Consider the following 19,383-nt stretch of genomic DNA (forward strand, 5'->3'; position numbering starts at 1 on the left):
CGGGCCTCCTCTGGCCTCCCCGGGGCCACAGCACTCCAGTGCTGGCCCGGGGAGGCAGCGGGGAGCGTCTTCCGGCCTTCCACCGGCTGCAGTGCTCTGGCACTGGCCTGTGGAGGCAATGACGGGCATCTTCCGGCCTCCCCCGGGCCACAGCACTCCGGCGCTGACCCAGGGAGGCAGCAATGGGCCTCCTTGGGCCTCCCTGGGGCTGCAGTGCTCCAGCATGAGCCCCGGGAAGGTGGCGGCAAGCCTCCTTGGGGCTCCCCAGGGCCACAGCATTCTGGCGCTGGCCCAGGGAGGCGGCGGGGAGCATCTTCCAGCCTCTCCTGGGCTGCAGTGCTCCTGCGCTGGCCCAAGGGAGGCGGCGATGGGCCTCCTCCGGCCTCCCTGGGGCTGCAGCGCTTCGGTGCAGGCCCTGGGGAGGTAGCGATGGGCTTCCTCAGGCCTCCCTGGGGTTGCAGCGCTCCAGCGCGGGTCCTGGGAGGCCGGCAACAGGCCATAGCATGGGGAGGTGGGGGCGGGGCTTGCTGCTACCACCGTTTTGCCAGCTCCTGGGCTCCTGGAGCAGCGCTCCAGCTCCAAAAGACCCCTGCTTCTTAGGCAGAATAAGTGTAGTGGTAACTAGAAAATATGCTAATGTTGGAAATGGTAGCCAGAAATGCCAATGCCTCTTTATGAATAGCCAACTTTATATGACAGGCCCTGGGCCCTGATGCAAATTACATCTTGGCGAGAGCCTGAAATAAATAAATCTTGGATGTTTAGTGTGCAATGAGAAACATTTTTTCTTCTTAACAGATCTACTTAAAATTAAACCAGCCCCAAACAATGGAACACATGGCAGCTTAAACCACCTTTTGAAGTCTCCTTTCTACCATCCATTACCATCAACAGAGCAATCATCTCCTTCCATTTGCTCCTTCAGCTCCGCTTTACCTTCAAACCCCTTAGGATGTGTCTGTGACTCAGTAAGTCCTGACACATTCAGGTTTTGGGGGTTTTTTGCTTTTCATTTGAACTCTTGTATTTGTGCCTGATAATTCTTCTGTTTTCCCCTCTCCCCAGATAACAGATTTAGAAGCAGTGAATCAAAGATTAAATCTCAACAATGAAGCAAGTGAGTACACACACACACACACACCGTGGTTGATCTCAATGAATATTTGTTTTTCATTGAGATCAACCATGACATGAAATGCTGCCACGTCTAAACTTACATCTTAGACTAAATTTAAATCTATGCTTAAACAAACCTGAATGTATTGTTTTGTGGGGAATGGGGGGGGGGGAATTCCACGGAATTTGTGTGTACTGTTTATCTGTCCACTTGTAGCAAAGCCAGAGAGCTCCATCCAGCATCCATTAGGACTCTATTATGATCTCAGCTACGGAGGCACAGAAGAATGTGGGTTATAAAAAGGGGGAGGGGGAATAGGTAAGAGAAATAACAGACAGAGAAGTGGCTGGCCAAGGACAGATGCCTCTTTAACGTTGCTGAGTATGGTGGATGCAGTAGATAGTACGCTCCCCTTATGAAGCTTAGTTTCATTACCCCACACAGCTTCCTCATCAAGCTTTTTTCCTGTCCCACCTCCTAGCAGGGTTGAAGAAGACAGTGTAGTTATTGCAGACATAATATGGGTAACACTGAGTAGGGTAAGTTGTTAGGTAGGAGAACAGCATCATACATTCTCGTCTGCTTTCCCGCTGGATCTAAAACATTGGTATTCATCAGATGGATAATGGCTTACAAAAAGGCCATGGCCAGATTCAAAGGATATTTGAACCAGTGCATCACTATAGTTTTCTGGGGTTTGCCTTAAGAATTTATTATAAGATCTAGGGGTAGGAGGAGGAGACAGAGAAGGAAGAATAATAATGGCATATATAATAAAAAGCTGGTTTCAAATTGTGGATGCTTCTCAGTGGTGAAGACTACTGTTCTAAAACACCATGAGATTAAGTGAAAAGTACCTACTTTTTCAGATCAGGGTGGAAATAAATGGAAATTAAAAGACTTATAGCTTCTTCCCTGTTTTACATTCATGTTTCACCATGCATCTGCTAAATAGTTTCTGTGAAAACTGTCACTGGAATAGTTCCGTGAATGTCTAAACACCAAGTCGTGGTGGAAGGGGGGATTGCCTAATGGAAGCAGTAAGAATACAGCATGATCTGTCTTATCCGCTCACGTCTGCTTCCAGCCTCTTGATAGGAGACATTTTAAGTTCCTTTCATGGATTGTCATAGGGTTGCCAGGCATGGCTTGCAATCAGCAGGAGACTGGGGGAGGGCATAAGGCAGTCATAAAACCGTAGAGTTTCTGGTGAGTCCTAGAGAGGACTGAAGTCACTTCCAGATTTTCCCTGGAAGTGCCATCTAGCTGTCAGATGGTCTTTTTAAAAAAATATATACTGCCACTCCAGGCAGTGGCAGCAAATAAGACGTAGGGCCCATAGACACCTTTCCTGGTGCCCACCACATGTTTTTAATGTTTGGGGACCCCTGGTTTAGGTGCTTATTTAGCTCAATCTCTCTTCAAAGCAGCATAAAACGTAAATGTAAAGGTTCAGTTGCTTGAAAGCCAGTCGAATCCGACTCTAGGGTTGCAGTGCTCATCTCCGTTTCAAAGCCAAAGAGCCAGCACTGTCTGAAGACATTTCCGTGGTCATGTGGCCGGCATGACTAAACAACAAGGTGCACAGAACACTGTTACCTTCCCACTGAAATAGTACCTATTTATCTACTTGCAATTTCTTGCTTTCGAACTGCTAGGTTGGAAGGAGCTAGAACTAGAGACAGGAGCTCACTCTGTCATGCAGCACACTCGGGTCTCGAACTGCTGAACTACCGACCTTCCACAGCCTGCAGTTCAGTGTCAGTTTAACCATCAAACCAGGAGAGGGGAGATGCAGATAATCATTTGCGTATGCATTGCTCAATACAATGCCTTCTGCAGCTTAACCTCCCCGCAGGCAGGTATTATATTCTACCATTCCAGTATAAATGTTGAACCAGAAGATGTAGAGGGCCTGGTGTGGATATGCTCTCACTGCCAGGGAAGAACAGGCCTCAGGTAGGTAGGAAAATGTTTTGTCGTAGGCCTGGATTAGGGTTACCAGGATTAGGGTTACCAGCCTCCAGGTGGGGGCCTGGAGTTCTCCTGGAATTACAGCTGATTTCCCCAGAGGAAACGGCTGCTTCAGAGGATGGCCTCTATGGGATATCACTTCCCCAAAGAGCTCCCCCCCCACCTAAACTCTGCCCTCCCCGGATACCATTCTGAACGGAATGTCCCAAGCTAGAATTGGCAACCTCAAGCAGAATGAGGTGGCAGAATGGTTTGAACCACTGACGGTAGGGGAGTTGTATTTTAAAGTACCTTCCCAACATTATTTTTTTAAATAGTACCCCAAAGAGAAAAAGGACTCTCTAGCCTAGTTCTTCAGTCTTGAACTAGTTTTCTGCTAACATTTATTAATGTAGTGAAATTGTGAACAATGCAATTCCTCACTTGCAGTCTGATTTTGGTACAGTCCATTCTGCCAACTCATTACTATGACATTCTGCTGTATGTATTAAACAGAAAGTAATCCCCACATGTTCCCAATGTTCTGGAAAGCAAAGATCCTAAATAAATGCATATAAGTATTTTGTAAACAATTGTATTGCATCATTCTTGTGTGTTTGTGTGTTTATCTTCCACCTCTGCGCAATTTTTTTAATGATCTCACAAATGTGAAGCTCAGTAATTTTGGTTTATATTCTAGAACAAAAGACCGAAGCTTATAATTTGCCTTATGGTAGACCCTATGTTCTACAGAAGCAAAGTACGTATTGCCTCCTTCACCATAATAAATCTATAAGTGGATACAGCCACAACATCTGGATGCCACTATGGAATTCATATACTGTCGACAGACCAGTAAGTTTTCAGATCTGTTTATCTTTTGTAGTATAATGGCAGGCTGTACAGGAAAAGGTCAGGGTTTGTTAGCAAACCTGGTTATTATAGTAGTAACAAGCAATACCAATGTTCTTTAACATCAGATATATAGGGAGCATTCTCCACACTGATTGAGAACATTTCCAGGACTGATGCTCATGGAAGATATACCCAAAACAGCAGAAGCAGTGTTTGTAAAATGTGGCTAGACAAACTGTGGCCAACTCATCTATACACTGACAAATACGCTCCTCTCCCAAGTTTTGCCATCCAAGGCAGACATGAGAAACAGGACATAAGTTTGTCATGGGCTGCCACAAACAGCTGCTAGAGTGTTTTGGTATGAGTCAGTCACAAATTCTACAGGCCTTTTTCAAAGCCAAAGCTGGAGACACTGTATGAAGGCTAGAATTTATAAATCATGTAGGCTTGGGCTAATTATTTGTAACATTCCATTTTAGCAGCCAAAAGGAAGGGTTGGTTTATGGTCCCAAAGTAGGGGGGCCAGGTCTTCCACTACAGAAGGAGATCTCCTATCCTGGACCCCCATTCCCAGTGCAGGATGTCACTTCCAGTGCAAAACTGGAAGTGATGTCATCTTGTCTACACAGTGCTTTAGGATTCACTCAAAACTCCAGAGTCCAGCACTGTTTTCTCTTTTCATGCCAAATTATCTCTCACTGTCAAGGTATTATTTCTTGTGTGTTTTCGGTTTCTCTCAGAGCTGTAGTGTCAGACGTTAAATAACAGTGGAAATACACAGCTGCCCAAATAGGCCAATGTACACTCCAGTGCACTGGGCATGGCTCCATTTAAAATACTCACTGTGCATTATTATGGCTCCATTTAAAATACTCACTGTGCAAAGTTTGAGTCCAATGGCAACTTTAAAACCAACAACATTTAAGGTGTAGGCTTTCATGTGCAAGCACACTTCCTCAGACCATTTGAAACAAAATTTCTTCAAGCCCTGCATACAGGAAGATGGGGTGGGTGGGTGGAAGCATCAGGAAGGACCAGTCAGAGTTAAGATGCATCATACTGTGCATTATAGTTACTACCAGGACTCTGAAGAGGCAGCATACAAGTATTCTAAATAAATAATAGATAACTAATATGCTACAAATAGAAATGTCAGGTGGCCTCCCATGTGTAAAACAACTGATTACAAGTTTATGCTAACTTTAACCATTCTAGCTAATGCCATGAAAATGTTCCCCCCTCCCTATAAGAGTAAAAATCATATAACCATATAGGGAGCTTCTCTAATGGACAGCATCCATGCAATTATATATGTTGTGAGAACCCCACAAGAGTTGCATTATGTCTGTGGGAACCTTGGATTGTCCACAATTTAGGGATGCCAGCCTCCATGTGGGACCTGGGGAACCCCCAGAATTACAACTGCTCTCCAGATGACAGAGATCAGTTCTCCTGGAGAAATTGATACATTGGAGGGTGGGCTCTATGGCACTGTGCCCCACTGAGGTCTCCTGTCCTCCTCAGGCTCTACCTCCAAATTTCCAGGAGTTTCCCAATTTGGAGCTGGCAATCCTACCACAATTTTGGGAGTTTAATATTGGCATAGCAGAGTAAACTGGGCAGAGTAAACTGTGGGAAATACTAGCAACATCAGTCACTCTAAGGGGAATATGTCCTGTTTCAAAATTAGATTTGGTATAAATGGGATTTTGAAAGGTTTCCACAGCTCGGACATAGGAACAGTTCTGTCATTATGAGTTATCCTCCTCACTTTTCAAGGGAGGATCCTGTAAGATGAAATAGGATTACAAAATGGGCACTGATGATTTCATTTTGATTTAGGGATGAAGTGACAATACCATTTTTTAGCAATCCTTTGCATGTGGGGAATTCCAGGGGGAAAAAAAATCTGAGATCTTGTCTGAATAGAAAACCAAACATTTTACTAGCTCCACATTCAGCGGAAGTTATACACAAGAATCATATAGTGAGAATATTCATAAGATTATTCGCAAGACCCTTTTAAAACAGTTACGTAGACGTTTGCAAAAGGTGTACTGGGATCTAAATATGTAACGTGAACAAGGGAGACAGTCTGCAGAGTCACTTATTTGTTTGTTTACTGCAACAATATGTTGAAGCCATGCAATTTTAAGACCATGCAGGGGATTGTATCCCCCTTAGGGATTGTGGCAGAGAAGAAAAACAAGTGAAATTTGTACGGATTTTGTTGTACCCATTTCCCTAGATAGTACCTCTGATGTGTTTCCATTATATACAAAGTTACAAACAAATCTGGTGCGCTGTTTATGCTGCTGGAGTTTCAGTACTGAGATGCTCGGTAACGACTGTAATGGATAGCTCTTGTAGAGGCTAGTTTTTAAAACAGTGCTTTCCAGCTGCGTTCCAGGATAAACTGGGATTCTACTATTGACCTTTCAGTGCAACGTGCAGCTGCGGTTGAAGGATAAGTTGTCTGGGGGTGGGAGCCGCACCCCAGCACTCACCTGCTCCACAGCAGAGGGCAGCCTTGCCCAGGCACTGCTGAGTCCAGGAGCCCAGCTGGAGGCTGTAGGGAAGGGAACAAGGGTAAGGTCACACTCTGAAAGGCCCCCAGCAGCAGCAGCATCAGGGCCTAGTAGGCTTTGGCAGTGTCAAAGCATGGGAATAGTCCACAGGAGGAGGCCTGTGCAGGGGAGGGGGGGCAGGAGAAGGGAAGGTCCACCCAAGGAAGGCCGTTGGCCCAGATTCTCTTCATTGGGACAGGCCGGGATTGGGGAAAGCTGTGGTCGGCCTACCCCGAGGAAATCATTTATTAGGCCAGCCCAAGGAAGGCCAAAGGGGAAGGGCCAGACTGATCCCATGAAGCTACAGGACAGGTGACTGGCAGGAGAGAGGGGTGGAGGGATCAGGGTGAAGGCAACCCCCCCCCTCCGTCCTGTTCTAAGGCTTTTCCTGGGTTGATACCTATCAAAAGGGTACCAGTGGAGGGCACTACAGCCCCAGACTCTGCCCAGCATTGACAGAGCCTGACATAGGTGTATTGGGAGCCTCCCACTTATTTTCACAGTAGTCTCAAGTAGGCAAGAATGAGGTCAAAATCACACATATGTTTTAAAACTCTGTAATGATTACTTGGGGGAATATGGAGTTTCCAGAGTATCAGCTGACATGCTGGCATCACATCTAGGTTTCCACCCAGACATGATGTCACTGTGTTTCATGTAACATCTGCCCCTTGCCCCACCCCCCAAAGCTCCCCACAGTGGCAGGCAGTGAGCTGGCAATCCTATATGCTCCATGGATTGGTGAAAAACCCATGGTACTTTTATCATTTTAAAAGTATGAGGATTGTGAACATAGAGAGACATATGTGGGCACCTGGTACTTAAGGTGTCACCTGTTCAACATGGGGTTGCGCTCCCCTTGAAAGAACAGGTCCATTGTGTGAGGGTGCTCTTGGACCCAGGCCTACTGCTGGAGAAGGGGCAAACGGCAGCGCAACATCGAGGCAGCTCTAGTGCGAAATCAGCCTGAGTTATGAACATGAAATTAAGCAAACTCTGGAGCATGACGGAAGGCAGGAGGGCCTGGCATGATGTAGTCCATGGGGTCACGAAGAGTCGGACTCAACTGTGCGACTGAACAACAACAAGTTAGATGAGCTGCACATCAGTCTCAAAACTAGAAAAAATATACTTGCCTATTTCTTCTGGGTTTTATCTGATACCATTTATAGTAAGGGAGAGCACAATTTCATTGAAGAGGAGGATTTATGACATCAGTAAGTGGGTAGACAGAACAGCAGTGTCAAAGCATAAAGAATTCATTGTCTCATGTTAGGAAAACTGCAGTGGGATTCAAAACAGCAAAGCTCATGGGAGGGTTGAGGTGTCATAGAAAGTCAGACATCATCATTTTGTATGGCAAAACCATCTAGAGGAAAAGACTAAAACAACATAGATGATCCTTCCTGGCAGGGAAAGCTCTAACTAACATCCTAACCATCTCCCCCTCCCGTTTTAATCAATGAGTAATAAAGGATTTTTAAAGGAAAGCTCTGATTCTCAGGTTGGGACAAGTGCTTTGTGCCAGGATTTATGTGATGAAGAATGACACACTAGAGTCTAACTTGCCAGGCATTCTCTGGCATACTTTTGTCAAGAGGGAATTATGTGTCATGCACAAAAGTGGCTCACAATTCCTCAGCCTCTGCTGCTTTGCAGCTGCAGCTCCTCAGTCCCAAATTGATCCCCCCACCCTGTGGGATTCTGGCTACATGTTTGCAAGAGTAAAGAATTCAGTGAAACACAGAAGACAAAGCTCCAGGAGCTGAAGTGGGAAAGTGGCCAAGAGGAGAAGACTGAAGCCTTTCCTTCCTCTCCCATCTCTGCTCCGAATCCCCCTCCCAGTACGGTTTATGTGAGGCTTGCCTTCCTCTAGGGTTGTCAGCCTCCAGGTGGAGTTGGGGGATCTCCCAGAATTACAACAGATCTCCAGATGACAGAGATCAGCTCCCCTGGAGAAAATGACTGCTTTGGAGGATGGACTCTATGGCATTATACCCTGCCGAGGTCCCGCCCCTCCTCAAACCCCACACTTTCCAGGCTCCAGCCCCAAATCTCCAGGAATTTCCCAACCCAGAGTTAGTTATTTTCCTCTTAAGACAGGATAAGAACGATCAGATCCTGCCAGGAAAGGTCACATTCTATGCTCTGCCATGAATTCTCACCCATTTTTCATAGTATTTTGTCTATTGCGTATTCGGTAGCTGTTTCTAGGCTGTTGTTGTTCTATACCCTGGGGACAAAAGAAAGAAAAAAGGGACAGGGGAGTAAGAAAAGAATTCATAGGGGCAGAGACATACACTTAGTGTATTCTGTAAACTCAATTGTTTTGCCAGTTAGACACAATACAATGAAAGTAGATTTAAAAAGTGCAAGCCTTAAGAAACTTCAGAAGAAGAAGAGAAAGAAGAAGAAGAGAAGATATTGGATTTATACCCCGCCCTTCATTCGGAGTCTCAGAGCGGCTTACAAACTCCTTTCCCTTCTCCTCCCCACAACAGACACCCTGTGAGGTAGGCGGGGCTGAGAGAGCTCTTTCCAGAACTGCCCTTTCAGGACAGCTCTTGTCAGAACTATGGCTTGCCCAAGGTCATCCAGCCAGGTGCAAGTGGAGGAGTGGGGAATCAAACCTGGTTCTCCCAGATTAGAGTCCGCACACTTATCCATGGCACCAAACTGGTTCTCAAAAGATGATCCTTTGAATTCAGTCTCTTGCTTGGCTTTTAAGGGAGGCTGTAATACCAGCTTGTTCAGGAAAGCTTTTGGCCTGTAAAGCTTGGATGATCAGTCCTTGTTGTACAAGGCAATTAATGCTTTGATTGTATCATTTTCCCTGGCTTTTATATGTATTTTTATTACTATTGTGTGTGTTTAAGTTATGTGATTATAAAGTAAGGTGATCTGCCTCAAGATGCAAACATGCAATATAAATATTTTAAATGAATAAATAGGTAGCATAAGCCCAACATAGCTGTATGAGACCATGAAGAGTTTTCAAGGTGAGAAGCTAGGAATAAGTGCCATTAGTTCTGATAGCAGGCAGTGGTGGATGCTAGAATGTGGATGCTCTCTGTCTTTAAAAAAAGCAATAGGCTCCAGATATAATGCAATCTTCTCTTTGTTTAGATAATGATTTTCAAGTTCCACGACAGCTTTGCTCATTTGAGCAAGGTCTTCTGAAGGTGCCAACCTGCAAATGGGCAAAATCAACAACTGCCTGTACATGTGCCTTCTCAGTTGTGGTCCTAGGGTTGCCAGGTCCCTCCAGTGGGGGATAGGGAGTGGGCTTACTGGGAGCATGGAGTCTCACCCAATGTTTCAGCAACATGACCATATAACGTCCAATGTGACCTGGAAGTAATGTAGGCAAGTTGGGGTGATGCTCTGGTTTTTGGGCAAAAACTCTATGGTAGCTTCTACCATATTTACCCCAAAACCAGAGCTTCAGCCCAACCTGCCTACATCATGTCTGGATCACAATGAAGTCATGTAGGCATGTTGCTAAAACATTGGGTGTTCCTCCCTTTTTTGCGGCAGAGAGGTGGAGCCTGGGAGCAGGGGACCCTGCCCCCACTGGGGGGGGGGGTCAGGCACCTGTATGTGGTCCCCTTGTGGAATGGCTTGCCTAAGGAGGTCAGGAAGACTCCCACTCTCCTGGCTTTCCACAAACTGTACAAAACTGAGTTATTGAAAAGGGCTTTTCCACACAGACAATAGAGTTGCACTGTACTAAATTATTCACAAAGTTACTTGAATAAATTATTAGGGACTTTGGTATATACTATCATGCTTAGCTTGCTGAAACTAGGATCCTACTATAGAATATTGCATCATTTAATTTGTCATATTAACACGCTTTGCTTCAGTTCTGTTTTTAAACATCTGGTTGGTTCTAGAATCCTAAACCTACTATTTCGTTTATTGAATGTCATATTGATTATATTGACTCACTCTGTGGAATCCGCCTTGAGTCCAAGTGAGAAAGGCAGACTATAAATAACACAAGTAAATAAATAAAAAATAAAAATTGTGAAAATATGATATGCCTTTCTCTACAAAAATAAAGGGACTAGAGATTTACTATTTTAAAAATGAAAACTGGAAATTCAGAGAACCTGGTAGAGATAATAATTTGCCATTTTTTTCCTGGTAGCAGGGAAAATGGCTGCTTCAGGGAATTGGGGAAGGGAAAAATGGTGTCCTCATGGACGGAACCTGTAAGATTGAGACTTTCTCATCCATATGAGCACCACCACAGCTTTGATGTAATCTTTCCCAAAATATCACAGCAGAGAGAGTTTAGAAAGATGGGGAAAACCCAGAAAGTGTACAGAAGCACCATGATGTTGTGGAAAATCAGTGGAAAAGTCTCTTCCCAGTAGCAACCAGGGCAAACAACATGTGTTTAATGCCATTCTAAATGCACTTCCATTTTGCTGTTCCCTGCAATCATCAAAATGGCACCTTTACAAGCCCAGTATTTCTGTGCCATTTATCCGCATGCTCATTGCACGGTGTCAAAAGGATCAAGTCAATAATAAATCACCAAATAGTCCTCCATGTGCTTTTATCATTTTGTAAACCCTGCCATAATCTGAACAAACTCTTACATTTGTAAAAACTGCCCTCAAACAATTTATCATGACTCAGACATATAAAAATAGAGGCAACAGCCAGATTTTTTGGGACTACAGCCATTGTTAAGAGGAAAACTAAGATTTTACTTTTGGGCGTATGGGAACATTTATGAGGGAAAGCATTCCTCTTCTGGAGAAGGAAGGATTTGTTGACATCAAGCCACCCCTTTGTACCTCTCTCTCTCTCTCTCTCTCTCTCTCTCAGCTGTTGCTGAATCTTGGATTTTATCTTTTATACTGGGGAGCTGTCTTCAAGATATTACATGCAGCTGTGTACAACTGATTCCAGGTCTCTGAGACAGGGAAATTTAGAGCAAAGAAACTGAGGTGGGTAGGTAGGAGAAAGTGGCTTAGTTGCTGACTTGTTGCCTGCCATTTCCCTTCAAATTACAGCTGATTTCCCACAAGCTGCTGCTCCACTCTCGTTCCTCCCTTTGCCCCATCGTATGTGTCAATTTCACACCATGTGCTCCGCAGCTGCATTTTGTTCCACAGCTTCACCCGATTTTCCCCAGAAATTGGGAAAAGCTGCGGAGCAAAATGCGTCCGTGCAGCACATGGTGTGAAATTGACACATACGATGGGGCAAAGGGAGGAACGAGAGTGGAGCAGCAGCTTGTGGGAAATCAGCCTACCTCTGCTCAGCTCCAAAAGGCTGCCTGTTGCATGTTTATCCCACCCTTCTTCCATGGAGCTCAAAGAGTGTACACAGTTTCTTTCCTTCTCCTTGCAACCACTCAGTGAGGTAGATTAAGCTCATAGAGAAACTGAGTAGCCCAGTGAGCTTCATGGTGATTTGATCCTTTGTCTATCAGGGTTGGATCCAGTGCTGTTGTGTCTGTGGACCACCACTAGGGGTCTGCGTGCATAGTCCCTAGCTTGGCTCCACAAACAATAGGGGCCAAGGAGCCTAGGCCACCTTTAGCCCACCTATAGGAACTTTGGCGGGAGATTTAAACCCTCCAATGAGACTAGGGGTGTGTCTGGGGTGGGTGTATATAGTTTGCCCTTGCCGGCCAGTTGGTGTCTTTTGTGTGCTATACAATAAAAATCACCAGCATGTTGTAGTCCAGTCCTCCATGCTCAGAACCCACTATTCAACATTGACAAACGAGGATGGGATCCTGTTGTGTGAGCCGGGCTGACTGGGCACCCACGGAAGACAACGCACCACCGCCGCCACTCCTGCCGATGAGCACCGAAGGCGCGCAAGCCACTTCCCAGCCTCAACAGTGCAGCATGATGGCAGTCGCTCCAGGAGCCAGGCTGGTTCCACTGTTCGATCCAGCCCGCCCACATCAATGGGAAGCTTGGGTCACCGGACTCAAGTCAGTCCTGGTCTTCTACCAGGTCACTGATGAGGCCTGGAAGAAGGGCCTCTTTGTTGGTTCCTGCAGCCCCTCAATCGTGGATTTGGCTTAGCACCTCCTGTCCCTGAAGACCCTGGACGAGGCCACGTTCGATGAGATTGTGAAGGTGCTCCAGGACCACTTCATTCCGCAGCCCTCAGAGATGTAGTGCCATGTGGCTTTCCACCAAAGGAACCAACAGGGTCCTCTGAATACCTGGCCGAGCTTCGCCTCCTCACCTCCGAGTTCAAGTTCAACGCTCACTTGGACATGGCCCTCCAGGACCGCTTCGTCTGCAGTCTCCGGCAGGAGAAGCTTTAGTGTCGCATCATGGAAGCTGAGACGTGTACCCTCACTTCCGTCCTCTCCATGGCCACCGCATGGGAGAGATTGCATCTACTGACAGCGGCCGTGCATCAAACAGGTACGGCCACCACGGACACTGACGGTGAGGAGGTCTACTGGACCCTTCAGCCCCTGCAGCAAAAAGTTACAGGGTCGGTTCCACGATTCGCCCGGACCAAGAATTTCGCCTGACTGGAGTATGCCAGCTGTGGCAACCACCATGAGAGGAAGACATGTAGGTTCTGGGACGCCACGTGCTGGAGCTGCAGCCGTTCTGGGCACATAGTGCATGCTTGTTGATCCAAAGGGGCCCAAGCCCCGAACATGCAGCTCCCCCAACACCGAAGGACCACTGCTCACTACGAGGCCAACGCGTCAACAGATGAGCTCTACCTCCTCACGAGCCAACCATCACTGCAGGAACTCTGCTTCCCTAGCGAGGTGGCCACCCCAAAGATTCAGGTCCAGGTTAAAATTGAGGGGTCCCCCTGTTCAATGGAGTTAGACTCCAGATTAGCGGCATCCATCAGCTTGGTGGAGACGCTTAAAAGACTGTGTCCAAATCAGGCCCCCTGCCTGCGACCATCACCCATGAACTTGGTGGACTTTCAGAGGAACCAGGTCCCAATTCAGGGAGTGGGGGACTTCCGGGTGCAGTATCGAGAATTCAATGGCTACCTGGACTTAATCGTGGTCGAGGGAAACCTAGTCAGTCTCCTGGGTCGAGGGTGGTTTGCACCATTGGGAATCACCATAGGGGGAGTGAAGCAATGAGCCCCATGGGATTTCTGCGACGTCTGCAAGGAGTTCCCAGCCATTTTTGATGGGGCTCTAGGGTGTTCCATGGACCCCCTGGTTTCCCTCCAACTCGACCCCAAGGTGGCCCCATATGCATGCAATTCCATAATGCTCCATTTGCCTTGCAGCCAAAAATCAACGGGGAACTGGACCGCCTGGTGGCGCAAGGGGTCCTAGAGCTGGTCTCCCATGCGGCATAGGAGACCCCCATCGTCACCCCAGTAAAACCGAATGGCGATATCCGCATCTTCACGGATTACAAATGCACCCTGAATAAGGCACTACAGGACCATGCGTACCCGGTCCCGGTTGTAAGCCATGTTCTGGCCACCTTGGCAGCGGCAAAGATTTTTGGCAAGCTGGATCTTGCCCAGCAGCTCCCTGTAGATGATGCTACGGCCATTGCGCAGACCATACTCACACACCGTTGAAAGTGAAATGGCTGCAATTTGGGGTGAGCGTGGCCCCAGGGATCTTTCAACATCTTATGGACTCTCTCATTAAAGGGATTCCTGGAGTGATGCCATTCTTTGATGACATCTTAATTGCCACAGCCACCCTAGACGACTTTGCCTCCCATCTCCGCGCAGTCCTCTGCCGCTTCAACAAGGCTGGGCTCAAGGTAAAAAGGGAAAAGTGCCTACTAGGAGTCCTGGAGGTCGAATTTTTGGGGTTTACAGTGAATGCCGACGGCCTCCATCCAGTGAGGGACAAGGTCAAGGCCATTGTCAAAGCACCTCCACCCAAATCGAAGGCGGAACTGCAGACATTCCTCGGCCTTCTGAACTTTTACCACGCCTTCCTCCCCCACAAGGTTGTGGTTGCAGAGCCGCTGCACCGTTGGACAAAAAAGTGCCTTGGTCCTTGGGCCCACATGTGGCCGCGGCATTCCAGGGGGTCAAGGCGCACTTGATTTCCAATTATGTGCTGGCGCATTTTGATGAAGCCCTGCCAGTGGTCCTGGCCTGCGATGCTTCTCCCTACAGCATGGGCACAGTGCTGGGTCATGTCCTCCCCAATGGCTGGTAGGTTCCTGTGGCCTATTACTCAAGGACCTTGTCAACTGCAGAGCGGAACTACGCTCAGATCGATCGCAATGGTCTGGCGATTGTTGTGGGCGTCAAGAAGTTCCACGACTTCTTGTATGGATGACCCTTCACCATAGTGACAGATCATTGGCCTCTCCTCAGACTCTTCGCAGCCAACAAAAGGACACCCCAGGTACTTTTCCCATGGGTCCTCCGATGATCCCTCTTCCTTGCGGGCTACAACTACTATTTGGAACACTGCCCTGGTAAGGCGATGGGGCATGCGGATGCCCTCAGCCACCTGTCCCTCCCTTCGGTCGATGCCAACCTGGCTCCCACGTATCACGTCCTCCTGCTTGAGGACCATCCCGAGCCGCCCCTGCAAGCTGCCGATATCACCGGCCACTCAGCCCACGACCCTGTCATCTCCAGGGTCTTGGGCTGATTGGTGAGGGGGTGGCCCGCAGCCTCCGTGGACCCAGAATTCACAGCATTCACCACCCGGAGGGATGAACTATCAGCATACAAAGGGTGCCTACTGTGGGGTGATAGGGTTGTTGTTCCCAATGGCCTGCAACACCACATCCTTACCTACACTATTACTTCACTACACGAAGCTCACCCGGGAATAGTCTGGATGAAGGCCCTGAGTTATGTATGGTGGCCAGGGATCGATGCGGAGATCAAAGCTTGGGTGCGGAGATGCCAAGCTTGCCAGTAGGTCCGTCCGAACCCGCCAAGCGCACCCACCCAGGCTTGGGAGTCCACTCACAAGCCATGGTCCCGACTCCACATAGACTTTGCCAGCCCTTTTCAAGGACTGTTCTTTCTAGTCACTGTGGACTCATACTCCAAGTGGTTAGAGATTAGCCCTGTCACCACGACATCCTCCAAGGCCGTCATCTGCATGCTGTGCCAGATATTCGCAACACATGGGCTGCCAGACACAATACTCTCTGACAATGGGACGGCTTTCACTTCAGAAGAGTTCCAAGACTTCCTCCAGAGGAACTTGATCCGGCATGTGAGGTCTGCACCATTCCAACCCGCCATCAACGGACAGGTGGAGCGGATGGTAAGAACAGCGAAGGAAGCCCTCAGCTGGATCGCGGGTGGAGACTGGGAGTTCCACCTTGCACATTTCCTCTTAACCCAGAGAACCACGCTGAACCCCATCAACAGCCGCTGCCCTGCCGAGGTCCTGATGGGTTGGCGGCCCACAATCCTACTGGATCAGCTGCATCCAGACAGGGTGCCAGAGTCACAATGGCTGACTGAACACAAGGAGACTCCCAGAGGATTTTTCCTGGAAGACCCCGTCTTCATCAAGAACTTCAGGAAGGGACCCATGTGGCTAGCGGGGTGGGTCATCTGGCAGACAGGTCCAGACTTGTATGAGGTGACCATGGAGGATGGCCAACTTCTCAGAAAACACGTGGACCAGCTGAGACGGCACCAACTCCCAGCAGGAGACGAGGCCCCACCAAGGTCCACAGTGCCTGACAGCACCCTCCCTGAAGCAAGCGGAGGGGAACCACTAGTTTATAAATGCGTGTTTTGCATGGCACTTATTTCTCAACACTTGAAGATGCTTAACTTCTCCCTGATTTATGACTCACAGCTGAATGTGGAAACTGACTTCACTGACAAAGACTGCATCTGAAAATTGTCTGTGGAATGTGATTAATGCTAGGGCATTAATGTACACAACTCATCACACAATATTACTTTCATTCAAACATTATATGTACACATGTACTGGTGTAAAAATAAGGTCCATTAGATGTACAGCCTGTACTGTAACAAGATCAAATGTTGGGATTTTTGAACTGAGCAGACTTATCATCACTAGGATCAGGGGTCATTTCGTAGAAACAGTGGTGCAGGACCTCATTAGCATAACTCATTAGCATAACTTATTTGCATATGCCACACACCCTGACATCACCGGAAGTGTGTCAGAAAGCAACACCCACCGCTCAGGCTCCACTGGACTGTTTTGGATTGCTCGCTATTGGGGGGTGGGGGGAACGTGCAGATCTGTCCTCGCAGAGGAAGGAGAGCTTGTACCTGAATAAAACCTGGTCTTAAAGGTGCCACTGGACTGTTTTGGACCGGGGGGCTGGGGGGGACCTCTGCAACTTACCTGGCTGCTTCTTGCTCCGACTGAGGGCTGCTGGGAGCAGGGGGTGGGGCTTGTTGCATGTGCCCGCCCCCTTGGCTCTTTACTGCCAGAGCTCCACTCCTGTGCGCTCCTGCAGGAAATGGCCCCTGACTAGGATCTTTACAGGAGCTCTCCTTTTTGTGGTTTATTTATGTATATTCTTATCACTTTAAAAAAACAAAACAAAAAACAGCAGCAGCAACCCTAGAAGTGGCTGGGACATGACCTACCAAACCACAGCTACTGCTTCCGAAAGTTGTACTTAAAAGTCCCACAAAATGCAAATAAATTATGCCTCTCGACACATTGATTACTGACTCCCTTTTAAAGCAATGACTGTACGTTTTCTCTGGCCCACAGTGCAGGCTTAACCAAAATGTTATGAGAGACACTGATTTGTTCCTCTTCTGTTGACTTGCCTCTGCCTGCCATCTGTAGCTGTGAGGGCAGAGCAATGGGCACAGCATGATGACATCACAGAATGTGTCGTGTTTGCATGGGCATTGTGAGGAACAGGAGGAAAGAGACGCAGGATGGGGGCAGCTCTGTGGCCTCTTGTAACCTCTACGTAAGTTCTGTATACAGGTGGATTTTGCATCCTGAAGAAAGAATTCAGTGAATAGATTGCAGTACTGGTGTTTCATACATTGGGTTTTTTAAACTTTATTACATGAACTCAGTTTGCATAAAAAGTCACCAGCAAAGATGAAAAACAGTTTTCTGAGTAACTGGATTTTTTCTTTCATTTCAGCAATCAGTACAAATGAAATGTCTATTTGTTAAAGTGATGGGATCATAGGTGATATAGAAGTGAGGGTCCCTTTCAGGACACATTACATGGCCAATTACTCTTAAATTCTGTTGGTGGATGTGTTGTGCCTTGCTAGTTTTTTCTGGTACTGGATACTTTGACTCTCTTGTCAAGGCTGGTCTTTTGTCCTTCCATCTCAATAACTCCCTTGGGAATAGGGTTTTACAAGTCGGAGGCCAACGAGACTCATGGGGGGAATCTCATCTCTCCCCCCCATTATGACTCCAGGCCCCACCACCCACTTGCAGTGACAGCAAGTAAGGGATGCAATCCTGAAAGCAGTATCTGGAGCACCCCTGAGAGCTGGGGAGAGTGTTATCAGAGTACTGAAGGATATTCCATTTGAAATAAGGCAGCGGAGAAAGAAATATAAAGATCTTGTTCTCTTCCTTCAAACAAATTCAATTGGATATAGTTAATTCCAGAAGACGTCACTTTCAAAATTAAGGATAAAAAAGAAAAGATTGACTCTGTTCTGAAAGCGAGAGAATTTTTAAAAGTCCAGCTGGGAGGGCCAAAGGAGGAAGAAAAAGAAGGGGACAGCAAGTCCAGTGGCGAGCTGGACTCAGGTTCTTTCGGAGAGGACTCTCTGTCTGAGAAAGGGGCAGCAGCTCCTAAAAGTCCTCATAAGTTGCGGAAGAGACTGGACAGGAAGAAGTGAAGGCTGAAGGACTCTGAATTGTGCCTTTGAAAAAAATTGAATTGAGATGCTTTGGGGTATTTCCTGATATCAGTTAAATTTCAGATGTGGGAAAAGTTAACAGACTATGTGACTCAGTTTGTAATATGATTAAGACTAGACGTGTATTTAAGCTGATTAGAAGATCTCCTCTCTTGGGTTTTTAGTCAGTAGTGGGTATCTTTTCTTTATCCCCTTAAATGTAGTCCCCTTCCTTATTTCTGTTATAGTTTGCAGTTTTAATAAAAATGCAATAAAAATTCCCCATTGGGGATCAAAAAAAAAAAAATCTGCTCTGAGCCCAGAGTGGTTCCCGGCATCTTCCACGACCGCAACCAGCCCCAGAGGCACTCCCGGAGTCCTCTGCCATGCAGCCGGGCTTGGAGTGGCTCCCAGAGCGCTCCGCCGTAGCAGCCAGGCAAGCTCCCAGAGTGCTCTGCTGGCGCAGCCGGGCCTGGAGCCTCTCCCAGCATCCACCGCAGTGGCAGCCAGGCACCAAGCCCCCCTGGAGACTGCTACCACAGCAGCCAAACCCATAGCTGCTCCTGGTGTCCTCTGCCATGGTGGCCGGGCCTGGAGTTGACCTCTGTGGTGGTAGCCGCCAGCTTGTTTTTATTTGGGAGAATTTAAACCCCCCAGTGTGTGGACGGGATATGCTTAGCTGCAGTTCGTTCATGGCAATGGCCAGTAGTGTTTTGTGGAGGGGATTGAAATCACTAGCTGGAGAATGCTGCTAAAGGGCACCCAAGGCAGATAGAAGGGGACTGTCACTGTTCTTAGACACACTATGCAGCTTGCAAAGGACACTTTGACTCTCAAAAGCTCATGCCCCCCAAAATCTTCTTGGTCTCTTAAGGTGCCACTGGACTCAAATCTAGCTCTTCTACTGCAGACCATGTGGACAGAGGCTAACTCTGCTGACCTATGATGTTAGATACCAGACTCGAGGCAGCAGGTGAACAGTGATAACAGCTTTATTTGAACACGAACTCAGAAGAACCAGAACGAGACAAAACAATGGAGCAACAGGCTCCTTTTTAAACAGTCCGGGCTTGGCAAGCCACGCCCACATGTCAG

The 19,383-nt window shown here is 47.5% G+C and overlaps 1 protein-coding gene across 1 annotated transcript in view; it reads left to right on the forward strand.

Annotated features, from left to right (window-relative positions):
* The window catches only part of ENPP3 (ectonucleotide pyrophosphatase/phosphodiesterase 3), a 97,023-nt gene that overhangs the window by 64,460 nt on the left and 13,180 nt on the right, over positions 1-19,383 (forward strand). Inside the window, exons 18-20 of the mRNA XM_015421253.1 lie at positions 799-968; positions 1,066-1,117; positions 3,771-3,913. Coding sequence (XP_015276739.1) covers positions 799-968; positions 1,066-1,117; positions 3,771-3,913 — 365 coding nt within the window. The remainder of the gene's footprint in view (positions 1-798; positions 969-1,065; positions 1,118-3,770; positions 3,914-19,383) is intronic.

Source organism: Gekko japonicus, unplaced genomic scaffold, assembly GCF_001447785.1.
Source record: "Gekko japonicus isolate JY-2015 unplaced genomic scaffold, Gekko_japonicus_V1.1 scaffold407, whole genome shotgun sequence".
Lineage (NCBI taxonomy): Eukaryota > Metazoa > Chordata > Lepidosauria > Squamata > Gekkonidae > Gekko > Gekko japonicus.